Source organism: Paroedura picta, chromosome 8 (assembly GCF_049243985.1).
Source record: "Paroedura picta isolate Pp20150507F chromosome 8, Ppicta_v3.0, whole genome shotgun sequence".
Classification (NCBI taxonomy): Eukaryota; Metazoa; Chordata; class Lepidosauria; order Squamata; family Gekkonidae; genus Paroedura; species Paroedura picta.
The window spans coordinates 28,067,501-28,087,805 of record NC_135376.1 but is presented as its reverse complement, the minus strand read 5'-3'; the positions used below and the strand labels follow the sequence as shown (position 1 = coordinate 28,087,805).

Genomic DNA, 20,305 nt, shown 5'->3' with positions numbered 1-20,305 from the left:
GGATGAGCTGCAGAAGATGCTGCATGGAGCTCGGCTGCACGTTTAGTCTACCTCTACAGGTTTATGGCACTAGGATAATTTGAATGGTATCATATTATTATTTATTTATTAGATTTTTATATCACTGCTCCCAGCAAGCTGGCTTGTGGCGGTTCACAATATTGTTTTTATATTTTACATTTATTTTACATTTATTTTACATTTTAATTGCAAGCCAATATATATTCTTAATGAAAAATATTTAAACATTTTCTGTGTTAACTGATGAGAGATTGGGTTGTTTTATATGCTAGAGAGTTATATGCTACAAAAGTAGCATGCTTTCCAAGTGGATCCTCAAAAAGATACAGCAAGTAGGAGGTTTGAAAACCACTAGTTTAGATAGAACAACCCCTGACACCAGCCTTTATTTCAGTGAAGTCACATGAATTTACCCCGGGGTAACCAACGTTAAGATTTGAACTGTTCATATGTACACAAGGCTAAAGCATCCCTGAGTGATCACAACATCTTCTATAACTCAGATAACATTTTAATTCAGACAGTAATTGCCTCGGATAGCCTAGTTCCATTCAACATCAGCTCTTCCAATGCCAAACCACAATCAGTCAGTTTATCTTGGAAAGGTTCACATATACCAAAAGCCGCAAACCATAACGGAGAAACAAAAGGTCAGTCTATTACTGTCCAAATAAACAGAACAAACTTTAAAGCAAGTGCAGTTAGAGATTTGCGTGTGTAGCATTGTCTATTATATAGCAAGGTATACTTTCATCCACCCCCACATACCTGTTGGACATAAACAAAGGACAATCTGTATTTGATAAGACAGCTTGCTATGACCTTATCAGAAACCATTTAACTGTTTATTCCATTTTGCAATCTAGCTTTCTCACTCAAGATCTCTGCATGAAAAAAATGTGAAACTTTGCATGTCAATAACACCATATCATCATATCATGCCACATGAAGTGTCAGGTATTAACTGACAACATGCCGGCCCTCTGATTGACCTTCAATAGGAGGGCCAATCAGAAGCTCTTCACTGCCCATCTTCCACCTCCTTTCTACTCTCTTCCATCAATTATAATGTTTAATCTCCATTCTTAAATGTGCACCCTGGAATACCTGCTTCCTAACAAGGTGCACCATCTTGGGGCTGAGCCTTCACCCACAAACAGCACATGTGCCAAACAGTCCATCCCTCCTGACTGGACTCAGTCCTTGTGTGGGTCAGTTGGCCACCAGAGGACCACGCAGAGGAGCCCACACACTGGCAGGGGCTCACCATTGCCCATGAACCCCACCCTGGGGCAAGAACATCACGCAGAACCCAATACTCTGCCCCTGCTGACTAGCCCTGGTCCTTGCCTAGGTCACCTAAGTGCTAGTGGAGCAGGCAGACTAGACTGCAGACCAGCAGAAACTTGCCACTGTCTGCATGCACTGCTCTGGACCTGAGGCCCAATACTCCACACCTGTTTGACTACCCCTGGCATAAGCTTTCTACTTCATCTCAGGAAAAGACAGAAACAGCAGTAGAAAGACTGAATAGCATTTCAAGAACCCTTGAGGATTGATATGGAAATATATGCATCCAACCTTCTTTCCCACACCAAAGTGAGGCCTAAAGCAGGTGATAACATAAGTTAACAATAATGTATTAGAAACACAATATTGAGAAGGGCCATGACTCGGTGACAGAGGATCTGCTTGGAGTGCAGACAGTCCCAGGTTGAATACTAGCCTCTTTAGTTAAAAAGATCAGGCAAACTTCAGCTTGAGACTGTAGAGAGCTATTACCAGTCTACATAGAGTAGACGATACTGACCTTGATGGGCCAAAATGGTCTGATTTAGCACATGGCAGCTTCAAGTGTTCCAGGCCCAACATTGGTCACTCGGGAGGTCAATATGACCATATATAGTCATATTACCCGATAAATGTTTAACACATTTAAACAACATATTAAAAATTATTTAACTCCCACCCATTATGGAAGCCCTTCTAGGGCTGTAAAAAAAGAAAAGAAAAAAACAGGGCTTCACAAAACCTTGGTTTAGAAAGCCTGCTGTAGATCCCCCACCTTCATATTGTCCCACTTCTGCTTTCCTGGGGTGCAGAGGGCAAAATGGGAATCCCCAAAACCAATGTATCACCATAAAAGTATATTTTTCTTCCCCAGAGCATGACATAAGGCCTTACTATCACAAAAAGGTTCATTTTTGGGGGATGGATGGTCCCTTTGATTGACAACACTGTCTTCCACTGAACTTTCCCCCCCCCAAAAGCCACAAACCCTGTTCTGGTTTGGCTCCGCATAACTTGCTATAGGGTCCTAAGGATAGCTATAGACACTCAGACCTGAATGTAATAGGATGCCAATCTTCAAATGGTGCTTGGATATCTCCCAGAATTACAAGTGATCACCAGATTAGCAAGAGAAAATGGCTACTTCAGAGGATAGAATCTACTCAATATATTACCCTAGATTCTATCCTCTGAAGTAGCCATTTGTCCCACTCCCAACTTCCCCAAGTTCTATCCCCAAAATCTCTAGGAATTTCCCAACATGGAATTGGCAACTAAGCAAGAAAGGAAGGAGTTCAGGAAATCTGACAGGACATGCAATGCTCATGCATTATGTTTAAAAAGATGGGGGAGGGACACACAAGATGGCTGCTCTTGGCAGGATATTCAAGAGACACTATTCATTGACCCATTATATGTAAAGAAAACAATCAGTATATAACTCAAAATATAAAATAGCATGACTGCTTAGGATACTAAAAGTACCATCACAAATGCCATTATTAACAGGCAGAACTGGTTTAATTTACAAAAGTGCCATCAATCATTCAACATTAGTAATCCACCCAATAAGCATTCTATTGACCCTAATAGGATTCAGCTTTCATTCAAAATTGAAGCCACATTTAAGAGTGTTACAAAATTTCTACAGATTTGGATCATGTATTCCGAAGGCCACACATAATATTTAATTAAAAAGAAAACCAAAACAATCTATCAGTTTGAGGCCTGTCTCTCCAAAGAGAAGTCAAGGGCTCCATAATTAAAAGAAAAAAATACATCACATTTGGCAAACATCCATGGCAATAGCTACCCACAGTCTGCTTTTGACAGAGCTCAATTAGGACTTTTTAAGAACTAGAACAAAATGAAAATTGGAATACATACAAACATGCTGGGTATGAATATCTCTATATGGGAGGAGAAAGAATAGCAGCTTTCCTCTTAATTTTCTGGTAAAAACAAAATGCTACACACACAAAATGAAGATGAATACTACGTATGCAAGCAAAGAACTGAATATGTTCATGTTTTTAAAGCAGAACTCTTTATAATGGAATGCTGTGATAAGGTTTATACAATGTTGCTAAAATTAAAAGTGTTGCTAAAATCCTTCTGTATAACCCTTAAGGTTATACGGTGGTGCTGCTAACTTTTAATCAGTGCTGCTAACTTTTAATCAGTTCTTCTGTTAGGGAAACAAAGCTACACATAAGTGTACACAAATAAGGGTAGCACATTGTCATTCACACATGGACAACTTGGAGCTAGTGTAAGGTGACCAGACTGTCCCACTTTTGGAGGGATATCTGGGGGTACCTGGCAAATTGTACTTATGTTGAAATTAAAGGATATATATTACAATACTATTTTTGCATTCTATGTGTTCTATGCAACTTTTTGTTGCTCCATATAGACCAAATTTTTAATCAAGAACCCCCCCCCCCCCCCGGTCAATGGTGTCTTGCTTTACCAATGTTAAAATCTGGTCACCATAAGCTAGTGATCCAACTCAATTTATGTAATTTGAAATAACTTCAAGCAAGGCTGGAAAGGGCAAATGTTCAATCTGCATACTGTCAAGCTTTGGGTAAAAAAGACAACTACAAAACAAATGACAACTAGACAAAGAGCCCATACATGACCCAGAGGATGGAAGATCAGATACTAGCTCTATTAAAGAGCCTATGGTAGGTGACCAATGTAAATCTCACTCTTGAATTAAGCCAGTAGAAGCCTCTCAGTATTATGAAATGGAAAAAGATGGGTGTGGTGTCAATCTTAGGGATTGACCAGTATAATGGAAACAAGTATGAATTTATTTTTGAAGATCATTGTGTCAATTAGTTCTTCCTCTAACAATTCCATGTATCCTTTTCATCTGAATTTACATGCATAAAGTACATGCTTGGCTACAATAAATGTACTAGCCTTTAGTATGCCACAGCACTTTTTTGTTCAATTTTGCTACACAAGACCAAAACGGTTACTTAAAAAAATGGAGGACACTTGTGGACATTTATGTCCTGGCTGTTTAAAGTATCGAGCCTACCTGGAAATCAACAGTCTGCTTCTTCATAGCAACAATTCTTATTTTTGTAAGCATGAGGACACCTGGATTTAGGATCCCAGAACCCCCACCTTGGACCCAAGTTGGAACAATGCTAACAATTAAAACTCAGAGGTTGCTGAAGAGAAAAAGGAAGATTTCCAGCTGTGAAGAGACCTGCTTGACTTAAAGTAATTTGCTAAATTACGACTAAGAACTAGACCAGGGGTAGTCAAACTGCAGCCCTCCAGATGTCCATGGACTACAATTCCCAGGAGCCCCTGCCAGCATTCGCTGGCAGGGGCTCCTGGGAATTGTAGTTCATGAACATCTGGAGGGCCGCAGTTTGACTACCCCTGAACTAGACAGAGCAGTTACTGAAAGACCCAACGTATGATTGAGATCTCTCAAAGATGGGCAGAATATTTAAAGTAATCCATAATCCATCACATCAGGAATAAAGACTATGATTAATATTTTTTGTCTGAAGGCTAAAGCAAAAGTATGTCTGGGATAATGGAAATATGTCTTTCCAGATCTCTCCATCATGGTAATATTCACATTTTTCCACAGATTTATTAGCTGTTTATGTGCTGCTGCTTCCACACTGCTTTCCCCCTTCAAATTAGTGCCTCTTTCTGGATATGTCACATGGGCTATCTCAGCCATTCAGGGATTACACGGTAAATTGAATGAAGTCATGTTAGCAAGTCACATCTGGCTGTCTGACAACATAATTGAAGGTAAATTCTGCATCTCTCAATTGGCTTCAAAAAAAGGTAGCCAATTAATTGGCAAACATTTTTATGGGCACTGCAAAAAAAAAAAAAAGACACTAAAGGAAAGGACACTTTTCTGTGCTATCAACACTGCACTTCCAGTTCATCCCTCGTGATGATTTAGATACAACTTCATGGAAGAACAATTGTACACTGTACTGGAACAATTCTAAATATACACAGATCCACATGGAAATCACAAGCTCCAAGCAAATGGACTGGGTAGAATCAAGCACTCTTTAAAGCATTTCCAATATTTCACAACTATCAGTTTCTCTCCCTCTCTCAGGAAGATACAAAACTGAATTCAGAATAATCCCTTTCAATACGATTAAAGAGGCCCAAATCCCTAATCAAATGCATACCATTCTATAGAGTTCACAATTATATAGACTCTACTTAAGTATTCCAAAGTAAAGACTTCAGCATCTCTAGTTTTGTTAAGAGGTCTGATCAAATTTATGGGTTCTCTACATCTGCCAGAAATTTCTCTGAAATAAAGGTAACATACACATATGGATTCAATGTCAAATAACTCTAATTATGGATGAAATATGAAGTAATGCAAACCACATTACTTTCCAGTAATAACATGTTGTCTATTTTTATGTATACAAGCTTGATTGGTTACTGGCACACCCATTTCACATCACAATTCCCTGGTTAAAATCTGTTATCCCTCCTGCCCCCAAATCTGAACACACTATCAGAAACAAGTTATTTGTTTTTGTATATGTATCTACTCATGTATTTACAGAAGAACAATGCAAGATAGCAAAAACAAATGTACCTCATAGAATAGACCACTCACTAAGCTAGAAAATTCCAGAAGGCTTCACGGAATGCCAGAAAAAATTGAATAAGGAACATTCTTGGAGAAACATACTAGAATGGAATAAACACATGCAAGCTAAAAGGATGATGGTTATGCTGAGATATATAAAGTCATTTCCCCTGACATCCCAGGTTTCTGCAGCACTTCACATTTTTCCTTTAAAGTGGTCTTTCTCAACCTCTTTACCATAAAAAATCCCCTGAAACATTATTCAGGCTTCAAGAAACCCCAGGAGTGATGTCAGCAGGCCACACCCTCCCTGCCATGCCCCCCCAAAAGTCACATATCACCAGAAGTGACATCACCTCTCACCAAATGTGACATCACGCTCCGCTGCCCCTCATCCACACGCCTGATGCCAGGAATGGTCCAGCAGCCTACACCACTGGGCAGGAAACAGGGCTGAGGCAGGCCTCCATGGCCTATCCACTTCCAATAAGGCTAACAGGCTGCTGTCTCTGGGGTGGCCGCCTTGGGCTTGGCACTTGCCTCCCTGTCTTCCCCCTTTACCAAGTTGGCTGGCTCATGTGGGATCACCTTGACCCATTATGCACGGGGGTTTTAGCGCACATTCGGGGTGGAATGGCGGCGACTAAAATCACCGATAACGCACGGAGCCGGCTGCAACCGGCCGCAGCTTCGGTGCATGCCGCCGAAAAAGCCGCGTCAGTGAAACGCGGAAGAAAGCGCAGCTTCCGGGTGAAAGGGGCGCAACCAGAAGCGGCGCCCGGATCGCCGCGTGCATAATCGGTTAATCTGGGTTTTGCCGCCATCGCGCCCCGCCCCGTACATAACCGGTATGCGTCGCGTCTTCCCCCTCCGCGTTTTCCATGTGACCCGAAATCGCCGTTTCGGCGGCCGTGCATAATGGGCCCTTGAGCCAGTGCTCTGTTTCCCTTGGTTTGCCCGGAGTAGCCAGCCCCGACCTGGAGAGAAAAGTAGAAATAGGGCTGCAGGGATTGGGATTTGGGCCTCCTTTCTCACACGTTGCGGGGGGGGCAAAGCCACAGTGATCCCCCCCCCATGCAGCCACATATGTGCTGCCCATGCTTCCCTTTCCTCCCCCACAGCAAATGAAGAAAAAAGTAGGATTATGCTTCACAAATAAAAGTTGGCTGGGCTCATCTCAAACAACTTCCCACCTCTGCATGGCTCTTCATTCTTTTAAAATGCAGCCTTGCAATGGGTTGCCTGGGCACACAGTGAGGGCACACAACTCACCTGTCAATCCCTTCCCCTCCTGCAGCTATGCCAGGAAGGAAGCAGCTGCAGTGCTTCCCCTTTAATTCCCCAAAGCAGCTAGAAGAGGCCAGGATTGCACCCAAGAAGGCACAGCACACCTGTCTGTCCTCACCCAAAAGTGGAGCATCTGCAGAGTGGGAGGGGCCAGTGGGAGAGAGTGTTCTGCTTCCCCCCCCCGTACCAGAATGAACTCCCATTCAGAAAGCCAACTTGGTATGGGTGAAATGTCCTGACTGATTTGCCTCTGCCATTAACCAACTTCAATCTTGTTTCTGTCCTATGTTTGCTAATAGGGCTACATCTACACCCCAGGACTTTGTGACAGGTAAATGATGAGTTAACTTTATAGGAATCTTTGTTAACTTCAGCAAAATGATTGAAAGAAGTCAGTTCATTGCTACTTCTAGCTATCTTCCATTTCATTGGCATATTCAACCCTCTAGCTTTCTACCATGAAATTCCTAAACACAATTTGGTCATATTCTTCCCAAAAATCAGGATCTTAAACTCAGTAATGTTGTTCATATTCTTCCTCCTGACCTACTACTTTAGAAATTAAACATACCTATTTTCATGTCCACACTATAAAAGCAACAGGGGTGCTAAGTATGTTCCTTCTTTAACTTACGAGCAGGAAACAGTTAATTTATTTTATTTATTTGCATTTGCAGTTAACATCAATAGCTCTTGCTTTTTTATGATGCCTCTATTTCTCTATGTTCATATTGTCCCAACACATGAAGTCCATTGCATTTGTTTACAATGACACTGCATTGCCCCTGAAATTTACTATGTGAAAGGAAAAACATTGCTTCATAAATCTTGCCAGATCAAACTTCTGGATTTCCTTAGTTACACATTAAATTCTAAATGGACTGTTTGATATTTGATTCTAATGTCAAATGTTTTCCCACAGGATGAAAAAAAAACAGAAAAGTACAAACTTTAAAATTCGGTACTCAAAAAAATATTCACCCATTGACTTTTATAACTAGACAGATCATTAGGTTAGTAAACTAGCATGCTAAAATGGTGTCTAATTTGTCCTCTAGAAGGCTCTTACAAAAGGACCTCTTGACTTTTGTCTTCTTTGATCACATGGTTTGCCCCAAAGTAGCACTTTTTCAGAGCTGTTCAATTTTCGTACAGTATAAACAAGGAAAAATGAACTGCCCAGATTTAAGCATTGCCAGATGAGCCACTCTGAACTCCCAAGATCTTTGTTTTTAAGATTCCTATCCAATTGTAACAAAAAGAGCAAAAGTAGTCTAGGAAATCGGGAAGGTATGCAATAGTAAAATATATCCAGTAAATAGGAATATTGTGTTTTTTTCCCGCATACCAATTTTTAAAGAGCTAATCTTTACCTTGTAATTAGAAAACATTAAGCATTATGAAACTGATATTTACAGTGCACATTGGTATGTGTCATGTGCCATAATTAAAGTTCAGACATCTCACCTGTTTGTACCCACAACAATAACAGAAGTATTGCTCACTCTGACTTCCAGATGGCACAAAACTAGCTATGGCATTGATTCACTGACTACTATCTGACAATGCACCAATACCGCAAACATACTGGAAGTATTGAGTGGATTGGGAAGTTGTGGAAAACAGCAATACTGCCCCAAGAATGTCCCTGGCAGAAAAAAGAACACCAGGTCAGGAATGTGCCAGGGAGCAGGTGATATAAGCACACATGTTGTGGCTTTCCTGATGATGAAGAAGATGAAGAGGAAAAGAGCTGGAAGGAGAATCACAGCAGCTTACAACTGTCTTCCCTTCCTCTCCCCACAACAGACACCCTATGTAGTAGGTGGGACCGAGAGTGCTCTGACAGAACTGTGACTAGCCCATGGTCAGTTGACTGGCTGCATGGGGAGGAGTGGGGACTCAAACCCAGTTCTTCAGATTCCAGCTGCCACTCTTAACCACTGTACCACACTAGCTTTCCAGATAAAGCTCTGACAGAAATGACTACTTCAAAAAGGAAGGTAATATTTTCTCTCACCTAGTTGACAAGTTTGAGGGCACTGTGATTGCTCTCTTGGGCTGATTCTGCACGGCGGTGGCCATGCCAGGCCACTGGTGGTGCAGTGCTGCAAAGCATCAAGCTTATTTGCTGGTTTGCTCTGGTTTGCTGGCCTTGGGGGCACTGTTTGATTCTCCTGCCAGAGCTATTCTCACAGAGCTCTCTCGCCGTGTCCGGCATCAAGAGAGTAAGGGAAAGCAATTGTAACCCACTTTGAGACTCCTTCGGTTAGTGAAAAGCGGGGTACAAAATCCAGCAGCCATTCATCCTCTTGAGTTTTATTTATTTATTTATTATATATTTATATACCGCCCTCCCCTAAGGCTCAGGGCGGTTCACATAAAACAGAACAGAAACCATACAGATAACTTATATTAACAATAATGATTTTTTATGTATTTGTCGGGGGGGGGAGGCTGGATGGGAGAGCCTGTGATGATGGAGCATTTCCCACCCTCGGCTTATATGTGAGTAAATAAGTTTTCCCATATTTTGTGGTGGAATTATGTGCCTCGGCTTATATGCAAGTATATAGGGTTGCTTGCATTTACTACATTTATTTGAGTAAACCTGAGTATGAAAATACTAGAGATGTTATATACTTCTTTCCCTATGTCTGAATGGGCTTTTTAATTGATATAAAACATTAATCTAAGTAAAATTTTAACTGAATAAAATGCATTGCCTGTGTATAGATAGTGACAGAAAAAGTAAATTTTTATATGCTCATGATACATATCTAGAATGAATAAGACTGATGAATTAGCCTTGGATGAGTAAGATCTGAACATCAGCAAGCAGATAGCTGATGTCAGGTGACAGTTTCTCCATGGCTGAACAGATCTGATAACCAATACAAGAATAATCTTCTTGAAGCCAATTAGAGTATGCTGCAGTAAATAATTAGAGGATTGCCACAAACAAATCCCATTATGCCTGCCATTAGTAATTTCTCTCTCTCTCTCTCTCTCTCTCTCTCTCTCTCTCTCTCTCTCTCTCTCTCTCTCATAATGGAAAGCAGAGGAATGTGTAAAACATTTGACACCACTTAGTTAGAAGATGCTTAAAAAGTTAAATTCTTCTATATTTCAAAAATGGAACTTTTCAACAAGTATGTCAAAATCTCAACACCTACTGTCATGATAGTAACAGATCAAATTCTAGCATCTGTTAGCTTTGAATACTCAACCATCTGCTCAAAAGAAAAATGCAAGAAAATGCAGTTAATGTTTATTGTAACATGTGTTTATTTCAACCATTTCCATTCCAATTCTACTGTATCAATTCAAGATATCATAGAACTATTAGGAACTTGTTTCTAAATAGAGGAAATTGATAGTGAACTACTATTATGAATAACTAGGGATCAAGCCAGTTGTACTTGTAAATACAACGGGCGCTAGGTGTGCTTTTGGGGCCGGAGGAAGACTTCCCCCCCAGCAGTGGTGCAGCCTTTCCCCCGGACCCAGAAGCACACCTGTAGCCTCCTCGAAGGCTGGACTCTGAGGCATTGTACGATTTTGAAATCCCGCCTCCAAAACTCGAGGAATATTTCCAACCCAGGGGTAGCCAACCTCCAGGTGGGGCCTGGAGAGCTCTTGGAATTACAACTAACCTGCAGAATATAAATATCAGCCCCCCAGGCAGAAAGGGCTACTTTGCAGGGTTGTTGAAGAGAAGAAACATTTAAGGCCTCCCATACAGGTTGTTGTTGAATTGAAAGACTTGAGGCCTACTGCACAGGGTTGTTGTGCAGATGAAACAGGAGACAAATGAACCTCCGCAACAGCATCCAGTTTTGTCTGCATAATAACGCTGTGCAGTAGGTCTCAAATCTGCAGAGAGTTGCAAAGAAGAAATACACATGGCTTGGCTGTGTCTAACCCCCAGCCAGAGCAGTATTTTAAGTGAGAAGGGACTTTTCTGTGGCCTCCCTGTCAGCTGTTTGGCAGAAGGAGAAATCCCTCCCAAAGGAATGCCCACCCCCATGCCCTGAGGCTCCCCTGCATTGCTCTCGGAAACACCTCAGTCAGGGGCTGTTAAAGGCTCCTTCGCAGCAGGCCTGAAGGGAGGGGGAGGGAGGGAGCGGACTCACCAGCCTCCTGCCAGCTCTGTCAGTGTTCTGAGGCAATTTACAGTTGGACATGGCAGTTAGGACAGCCTTGGGGTGAAAAGGGCTGGCGCATCCTGTCGAAGCCTCTGTTCTCATCCCACTTGGCAGCCCTACTGACCTCCTCTCCCTACAGTGGTCAGGAGCAGACTGGCAGCAATGTCTCCAGATTGCCCGTGGCTGGGCTGACTGGATGGAACTCTGGGTCTGTCCTGGTGAGGGCCCAATCGGAAGGCGCCTTCGTGCCTTCCGATTGGCCCCTCCAATTGTCAATCCGGGGCCAAGGGGCCAATGGCCCGTTTCCTATCCTGCTCAGCCTACTCCCCTTAGCCTTAGTGAATTATTTATACTGCTCCTTGAGCGGTTTACAGATGGCCAGCCTTGTTTCAGTCTCAAGCATTAAGGTTACAAATTCTGCAAATTACTAGTTCTGCAAATTACTAGCACCTGATCACCCAGCACAGTTTCAGCTTCAGAAATACATTGATTTCTGGCCCAAACACTAAGTACCGAAAACCAACAGTAATAAGAAGATACTAACAATGTAACAATGAAGTGTTACACCCTTCTAAATCCACTCAAATCAAACCGGTTTCAGATTGCATGGTTTGAGTAATACACCACCACCATTAACGAGCTACTCACTGTACAAGAGAGCTCAAGAAGAAAACTATCACAGTAGGTTCAAAGCAAGAATGCACCTTTATCTTGTACTACATGATTAGTATTGGCATAACCATCTCCAATTGACATCTGCACATTCTATTGTTATTGGTGTTTCTGATAGTTTTCTTGAGGAAAGGCTGTCAGGAGGAGGGAAAGAAGGATAGCTGAAGATGGGCAGGCAAACGCAGATTGATTGCTGGATGGAAAAGAGAGAGACTACAGGGGCTTTCAGGAAAGTTAAAGAGAACATCATGGTGGAGATGGAACTGAGATGTCCCTCCAAGCCCTTGTGAGTCCCTCATTTGCATTCTTTAAAAAGCCCATGACAAGCACTTTACCTTTAAGGCTTCATATTTAGCTTTCTTCTTATTTACAGGTTGTGCAAGTTAAAAGAAAATATGCTGTGTTATCTTATCACTTACATTTACACATATTTTGCATTACTCTAGCAAAACATTTCTCACTGCAAGCTAAGAGCTGGATAAATATAAATGGCTATCATAGTAGCATCAACTGATTTATTCGAAGACAACATCCACCACATTTCCTGTGAAGACTACAAACATAGCAATACCTGTACCCATTTTAATAAGATACTGAAACTACTTTCACTACTACAGGGACCAGAAGCTGGCTGATTATCAAGTATAATAGCTAGCTGCACTGTTTAGAATAAATCAATGGCCTCACACAAACTTTACACCTTTATTTTTCATCAGAGGACAACAACAAGTATGTCCTCTGGATGCAATGCAACTATTCTGTGTACCTTTATAGACCACAAATTTTTGTACAACAGTGAAGACATTATTACATCTCTTGGCATTGCTGAGCATGGAGGTGAGTATGCAGGCAGAGTACTGCAGCTGATTAATACTGAGAAATATAGAAGTTCTATCTATAATGGTTCATGTACACACACAAGCAATCTAGTGATTGATATGTTCAAGCAAAACAGTTCTATCAATCTGCAGAAGCATCTCTATGCTACAATGTGGATACATGACTAATGCGTGTCTCAGCTCCATTCATGTCATATTTGGCACATTTGCTTGTTGTATCTTGTTTCAATTAGTATTTTTTACACATGTTGACTTCAGTCCAAAGCTCCCGGTTTTGTGTGTATGTTGACAACAATATTTGCAGTGAGACATTGCCCAACTACAGACCCCCCCTCCCCAATATGCTACAACACAAGCAGTCTTCTCTAACTTGATGGACTTAACTAAACTTCCTATGACAAACAAGAAATAATCCATGTTTAAAACAAGTTGCTTTATAAGTCCATCTGACCATATCAGAAGTCAGTAGGTTATTCCTCCACCCCCAAAAAAATTTGGTTGCTTAACTTTATTCTTACATTCAGGCTTGGTGTCAAAACAGGTTTTCTTTGGTCAATTGTCAACTAATGAAAGCTGCCAGGAAGCCCACTCCCAATTGCAACTTCTTCCAATGAAAATGCAAGTCTCCTTCCAACTCCTTCCCTTTCTTTGCTAATGAGAGATTGAGCCTAAGGTGACCAGATTGTCCCACTTTTGGAGGGACATCTGGGGGCACCTGGCAAATTGTACGTATGTTGCAAGTAAATATCTGTACACCACTAAATAAAACTGTAAGCCCTCCTGGGGTGGGCTGTGTCCGGGATGAGGAAGGGTCCGGATTGGACCCTTCCACATGACAGACAATCGGAGGGACCAATTGGCAGGCGCGAAGGGAGCCCCGAGGGAGCCCCCGGTGGCGCACAGGATGGCTGGCGGAGGCTCCCTGCCCGGCGGTCTGACGCGGCGAGAGGCGCGAAGTGCCTCCCGCCGCATCAGGCCGCCGGGCAGGGAGCCCCCGCCAGCCGCCCTGCGTGTCGCCGGCAGGGACTCCCGTGACTGCCGAAAACGGACCTCGAAACGGGAGTCCCGGCAGGAGTCGGTAGGGACTCTGGTAGGGACTCCCGTGACTGCCGAAAACGGACCGCCAAAAACGGACTGCCCAAAACCCCGCCTGGATCGAAGATCCGTGCAGCTGAGGATGCCCCGCCGCCACTGCCCGCCCTCTCTAAGGTAAGCTTCCTTGCTGCGCGCTGCCCTGTCCCTCCCTATCCCCAACATTCTAGCGCCCATTGTATTTTGTTTACAATGGGCTCTTTTACTAGTATATCTATATTACAATACTATTTTTGCGTTCTATGCATTCTATGTAACTTTTTGTTGCTCCATATAGACCAAATTTTTAATCAAGACACCCCCCCCCAGTCAATGGTGTCCCGCTTTACCAATGTTAAAATCTGGTCACCTTATTTGAGCCTCCCTTCCCAGCTTTCCCTTTGCAGTTTGCTTGGTACATAAAGCTCCTGGATGCTTTGAAGCATGTGACCATGACCTTTTTGCACATTAGCCCACTATCTTATGTCAAACAGCCAATAGTTCTTCTCAGCAGCAGCTGAGGCAGAACAACAGGCATACAAGGTGGAATGACAATGTAAGAAAACAAAATTAAAGTTTTTCCCTTCTTCTATCAGTAGAGCTAGTGCCCTTCCTTCTCCTCACTGCAGTCCCCAGCTTATATGATTGTTAGTCTATTAAGATCCCATGATCCTAGGAATCAACACTCCTTGGGTTGGAAGGGAGTACGGGGTGGGGTGTGGAGATGCAGCAAAATAAAAATGTTACTAGTTGGGTGGAAGAGGTAGTTATCTAAAATGAGGCTAGAGTGGTCAAGAGACACCTCCAATAATCATTCATTCACTCACATTCTTCATGCATTTGTTTCAATCTGGGTCTTCCACACATCTAGTTTTCCACATCAATGCTATCAGATCTCCAGATAATTATCAGAATTATGTGTTTTTTGCTGAAAGTTGACAGGAGACACTAATTAAAATTCATAGAACAAATCAAACTTGGCTAAATTAAAACAGCTTGGATATCCACATTTGCCCATCCCCCTTGTTTAAATCCATTGCTTGTTTCCAACTGCAGAAATAATAAAACCTCCAAGGAGCAATATCTGCTAGAGACCAATAACTATGTTTAATATATTCAGCTTTTTCTTTCTAGATATTTGCTTTGGGAACTTTATGAAGTTGATACAGCAAAACTGCACAGTAAGCTTTATTTTGCTTTATTTTTTGTGCATCTCAGGTTGCCATGCATATTTATTTATATTAAAATGTGAATAAAGTATGTGGGGGAGAGACCAGCTCAGAGAAGTAGCCAAAATTAGATCCACTGCAAATTTGATTTGCAGAAGTGTAAACAGACACAATTCTTCCTGTCTAAATCCTTTGCTCTTTTTTCTGATAGCACTTTTTTAAAATGTGTTTGGTTAAGACACAACACATTCCATGACTGACACCACATGGATGAGTCTGAAACAAAACTCACATGTCCCTTTGGTGACTTCCATTCTTCCTCATTCATCTTCTATTAATGTATTGCTATGTTTTCCCTTGGTGTATGGGACAAGAGGCTGTCTTGCCCCTGAGAGGTAAAACAAGCACACAGCTGTTTTGCCACTCAAGCCTATGAGAGTGCTGCTCTAGCAGCTAACCTTTTTCCAGAGAATGATGCAGACAGGAGAAGAATTTGTCTTAGCAAGAGAGTAGATAATTTCATGCACAATTCTGCCTGTTAATATGGCAGAATAGTGTAACTCTACCTCTGGGAGAGGACAGAATTGTAAGGTCTGGGTGATAAGCACACCGGGTAACTACAAGCTTTGAAGAGAATGCACCACATAACGTGTATATAAATGAATCTTCTCCACTGTTCTATTAGACATCCTGCTTCACTGATACCTATCCAATTCTGGCGCAATCCAAAATTTACCTCACAGCAGCAACAGTATTGCGATGTTGCTACTGTAAGAACAACTGTAAGAACATCTTGTAACTTGAAGGGAAGGTTTGAATCTCAAAACTAACTCGTTCCCTCAAAGTCATCAGGAAAGGCACTGTAGGTCCCCTCAGTTTCAAAAACAGAGGCAAACCACACCATGGTAAACCACAGTCTGCAATGTCATCCAAGTCAACAAACCTGAATCTGCCACAAACCAGTGAGGGAAGGAAATGTGACATGCAAGGAAATGCACAAGCCCACACATCATTTCCAGGCTTACTCACAGATTGTCACTGCACCTAAACCAAACTTTCATGTTCTGGAATGCTCCCATGTCTTATAGATTTGAACCAAATATGATTAACTGATCAAGAATTTTAATATGACCAATTGTATGTACCTGTTAACGAATCAGAAAAATCATACAATATTTCAGAACCAAGTGACTTTCTGATGTAGTTTATGTAGCTTATGAACAATATTTGCACACAGAAAGTTCCAGGTTCAGCCTCCATTATAACCACAGCTTAGCAAAGAAATCAAAGACCACCTTTATTGTTTAAAGAAAGAAGAAGAAGAGGAGTTGGTTCTTATATGCCGCTTTTCTCTACCCAAAGGAGGCTCAAAGTGGCTTATAGTCGCCTTCCCTTTCCTCTCCCCACAACAGACACCCTGTGGGGTGGGTGAGGCTGAGAGAGTCCTGATATCACTGCTCGGTCAGAGCAGTTTTCTCAGTGCTGTGGCGAGCCCAAGGTCACCCAGCTGGCTGCATGTGGGGGAGCACAGATTCAAACCTGTATCAGTTCCTAATGCGAGAACGATATGCATTTATTCTGGTGCAAGTGGCACATGCCAATGTAATTCTTTTGACATGAACATTCAATTAAATAGGCAGTTTTCTTGGTGTCACAATTATTTAAATGTCTATAATTGACTTTCACATCCAATTCTGGAGCTGCATACATTGTCATATATACTGTGTATATTTGCAGACACTGCAACTAAGGCATCTGTAATGGCCAACACTATACCAAATGCTAGAAGGAACACATAGATCTGATCTGGTGAGGATGTTTTGAAGTGTTTGTGTCCTTTTAAAACCTTTTAATACATTTAATGCTTTTAAAAATCACATTAAATAATGGACTAACTGTTCCACCTTATTTTTTTCTTTGCTCTGATGTAGTCCTTCTTGTGGAAAAGACTGCGCTCTACATCTAGCTTTCCTGACAATCCTACTGGGATATCTATGGACCATGATTGTGCAACATGTCAGAAGCCTGTAGGTAGTCTCCTGTACTGGAAGAATTTCTCTCTAAGTGCATATGGAACATGGTTTCTTAAAAGGGGAGAGTGAAAAGACCTATAGTGTGATATAAAGTTTCAATTCGATTTTTAAATACAATTTCAACCTTAGAAAATGATCATGTTCTCCATAAACCTCAGTGTCAAGAAAACGCACATTACTAGTGCTGACTTGAACTGTGAACTTAATATGATTCAGTCCAAGAATATTTCAGTATTTCTAATATCGTCAAACGCAAAACAAAGGTAATCAATATGGAGCTTGAACCATATGATGCTCTCAAATACAGAGTTAATCCTCTCATTCAAAAGGTACAAATTCAAACATGATTTCAATGAACTGCAACAAAAAAAGAAGTGGGTGGAAATGGTTCTGATCTGGATTCAAGCATGTCACTGAGAATCTGTCTTACTTCCTCCAGGAGCATCCTCTCGGTTCCACTACATCCAGCCAAAGGATTCAGGTAGTGGGGCTAGAAAAAACCTCTGGTCCTGTCCTGAAACCAGTGCCAGCTAAAAGGATGACAGGATACTAGACAAACTATTCAATATTTAAGTGATGGTGGCAAATGCCATCAAGTCACAGCCTATTTATGGCAACCCCATAGGGCTTTCAAGGCAAGAGACGTTCGGGGATAGTTTGCCATGGTCTGCCTGGCCTTTCTTGGTGGTCCCCCATCTAAATATCCAACCATGCTAAGCCCACAAGGATTTGCGTAAAGAATACAGAAAGCTAAGGCAGATTGACTGCATGTAATACGTAGGGAAATCAACAGTATTAAAACCATGAGACACATCTAAAAGAGTTCACAATATTAATGCAATTGTTACATTATCATAACTGACAGGCAACTATCAACATGTTTAAAATCACAGTACCAGGCAGTCCTACAGCCATAAACTACCAACTCCAATCCAATCTTGGACTGGAGTAAATGGTTTGAAGATTCAGCTGAGAAGGGAAAATATCATTTTGACAGCATGTTTCGCCATAGTGGGGAAAAAAATAATTCCTTTCCTTAAAAAAAGAAAAGAAATTCTTCCAACTGTTGCTCATATCTTTAGTGTGCCAGGAGTTTTACATAACAACCTGACTTCAGAAAACAACATTGCTACAATGACAGTGTACAAAACAGGAGGAACCACAGCCAGGACTGTAATGACTGAACACAGACCTGAAATGTCTTATCTGGAAATACTACAATGATGAACACGTTAGAATTCCTCACCGCATATTAGATAAAGCATGCTGTGCTTGATGAGGTCTATCTGCGCACATGCACACACGTGTGCGCGCACACACATTCACAGGGACACCATGGTCACCCCACAAAGCAAGTCCACTAAGAAATCACTGCTAATGCGATAGGACCTTTCAAAAGACTTTCTCTTGAAGTATCTTCAGCAAGTCAAGATCAGTTTGCACTAGGCTAAAACAAATTAGGATCAAAATACTGAAGCACCTTGCTTGAGCATCATTAAGTTGGCAGTAGTCTTAAGTCCACACTGGGGCCCATAAACTACTAGACCATGGCTTGCGGCCAGTATCAGCCAGCACCTCCCACTCAATAGGGCAGGGGTAGTCAAACTGTGGCCCTCCAGATGTCCATGGACTACAATTCCCAGGAGCCCCTGCCAGCATTCGCTGGCAGGGGCTCCTGGGAATTGTAGTCCATGAACATCTGGAGGGCCACAGTTTGACTACCCCTGCAATAGGGGGTGATGACACATGGCTGCTGACCTCTGTCCTGTTGGCCCTTACAAATCAGGAGTCTGCCTTAGCATCCATGCCTTCCAGAGCGTTTTGTTTCACGGCTTAGAAGTTCTTCAGAGTTTACTCTGAGATTGAATGCAGCTCTGGCCTGCCAAGAAGTTTGTCTGAGGAATTCTGTAAATTTATCTGGCAGCCTTTCTGGCTGACCATCTGGAGAATATTTCAGACTATATATGAGCGGGAGAGAGACCTGCAAAACGAGCGCCCGTGCCCTCCCCTCGCCGACCCCGGAGACCTGGCTACGTGTGGTTAATGATGACTCCTCCGGCGAGCACCAGCCGGCCAGCGGCGTCTGAAATTGAGCAACAGCCCCCCCCCCCCCGTCTAGTCGGGACCGCAAGAGTTTGCAGGCTAGCCGTCAATGACAACTACGCAGCCACCACCTCTCTCCCCTCAGCGCGCTTGAACGGGGCGGGGGGGGGGGGAGGACGGACAAGAAGCGCCGAAACATTTGTCAGCCTCTGCTTTGAGCGAAGCCCCCCTTCCGCGCAAAGCAGAAGACCCGGAGCCCCTGCCCAAGATCTGCAAGTCATCTGCTCTCCCCCCGCCCGGCGCGCGCCTCCTCCGAGAGAGCACATCTGGAGGCAAGATCCCCCCGGCCCGGGATGGAATGCGACTGGAGCCAGAGGAAAGTTGCGAGCAGAGCCTCCCCAGGCCAAGCAGGCGGGAAGGACAGGCAAGTTGATCGCGCCTCCCCCCCCCCCGACACCAATCTTGCAGTCACATGACAGGCATCCTCCTCTCCGCCCCCCCTCCCCCGGCCGCTGCCCCAGCGCTCACCCCTCTTACCTGCAGTCTCTCCGTTGCCGGCTGCCACATATTTCTCCCCCTGGGACCTGGCGGGAAGGAGCGGGACACAGTTGCTGACGAGCGGGGCGGCTGCGCGGCTCTGGCCAGGCTCGCTCACATCTGCGCGGCGTGTGTCGGGTCCGGGCGAGGCGCCAGCGGGCAAACGGGGCGAGAGGCGAGCGCCGCCCAGCCGCCGCGGAGAGAAGCCCGCGAGCCAGACGCTGGAACTTCCTCGCGGGCTCCTGCCCGAGGCGAGCTCCGCCGTCCTTTTGCGCTAGTCTCCACCTAAGGCCCCCGAGCGCGGCAGGAGAGGAGGCGGCCCAGTGTCAAGGCCCGCCTCGTCGGCGCCGGCCCCGCCCTCCAGCCCGCCCCCTCCCTCAAGCTCCGCCTCAGCCGACCCTCCCTCGCACAAGTCGCCCCCTGCGCGCCGAAGGCCGGCTCGGCCGCGCTGCGCAGCTTCCAGCCTTGCGCAATCGCCGGAGCGGCGGCGGATGCTGCGCCCGGCGCGTAATGCCTGCGGACCTCCTGCTTGACAACCCGGCGCGTGAGCGGCGACCCAGGATCGTGTGGCTTGGCTGTGCAG

General features: G+C 43.6%; 1 protein-coding gene across 1 annotated transcript in view; it reads right to left on the bottom strand.

Annotated features, from left to right (window-relative positions):
* Positions 1-20,051, bottom strand: part of PID1 (phosphotyrosine interaction domain containing 1) — a 117,889-nt gene extending 97,838 nt beyond the window's left edge. Inside the window, exon 1 of the mRNA XM_077348825.1 lies at positions 19,723-20,051. Coding sequence (XP_077204940.1) covers positions 19,723-19,752 — 30 coding nt within the window. The 5' untranslated portion in view covers positions 19,753-20,051. The remainder of the gene's footprint in view (positions 1-19,722) is intronic.
* Positions 20,052-20,305: the final 254 nt, after the last annotated feature.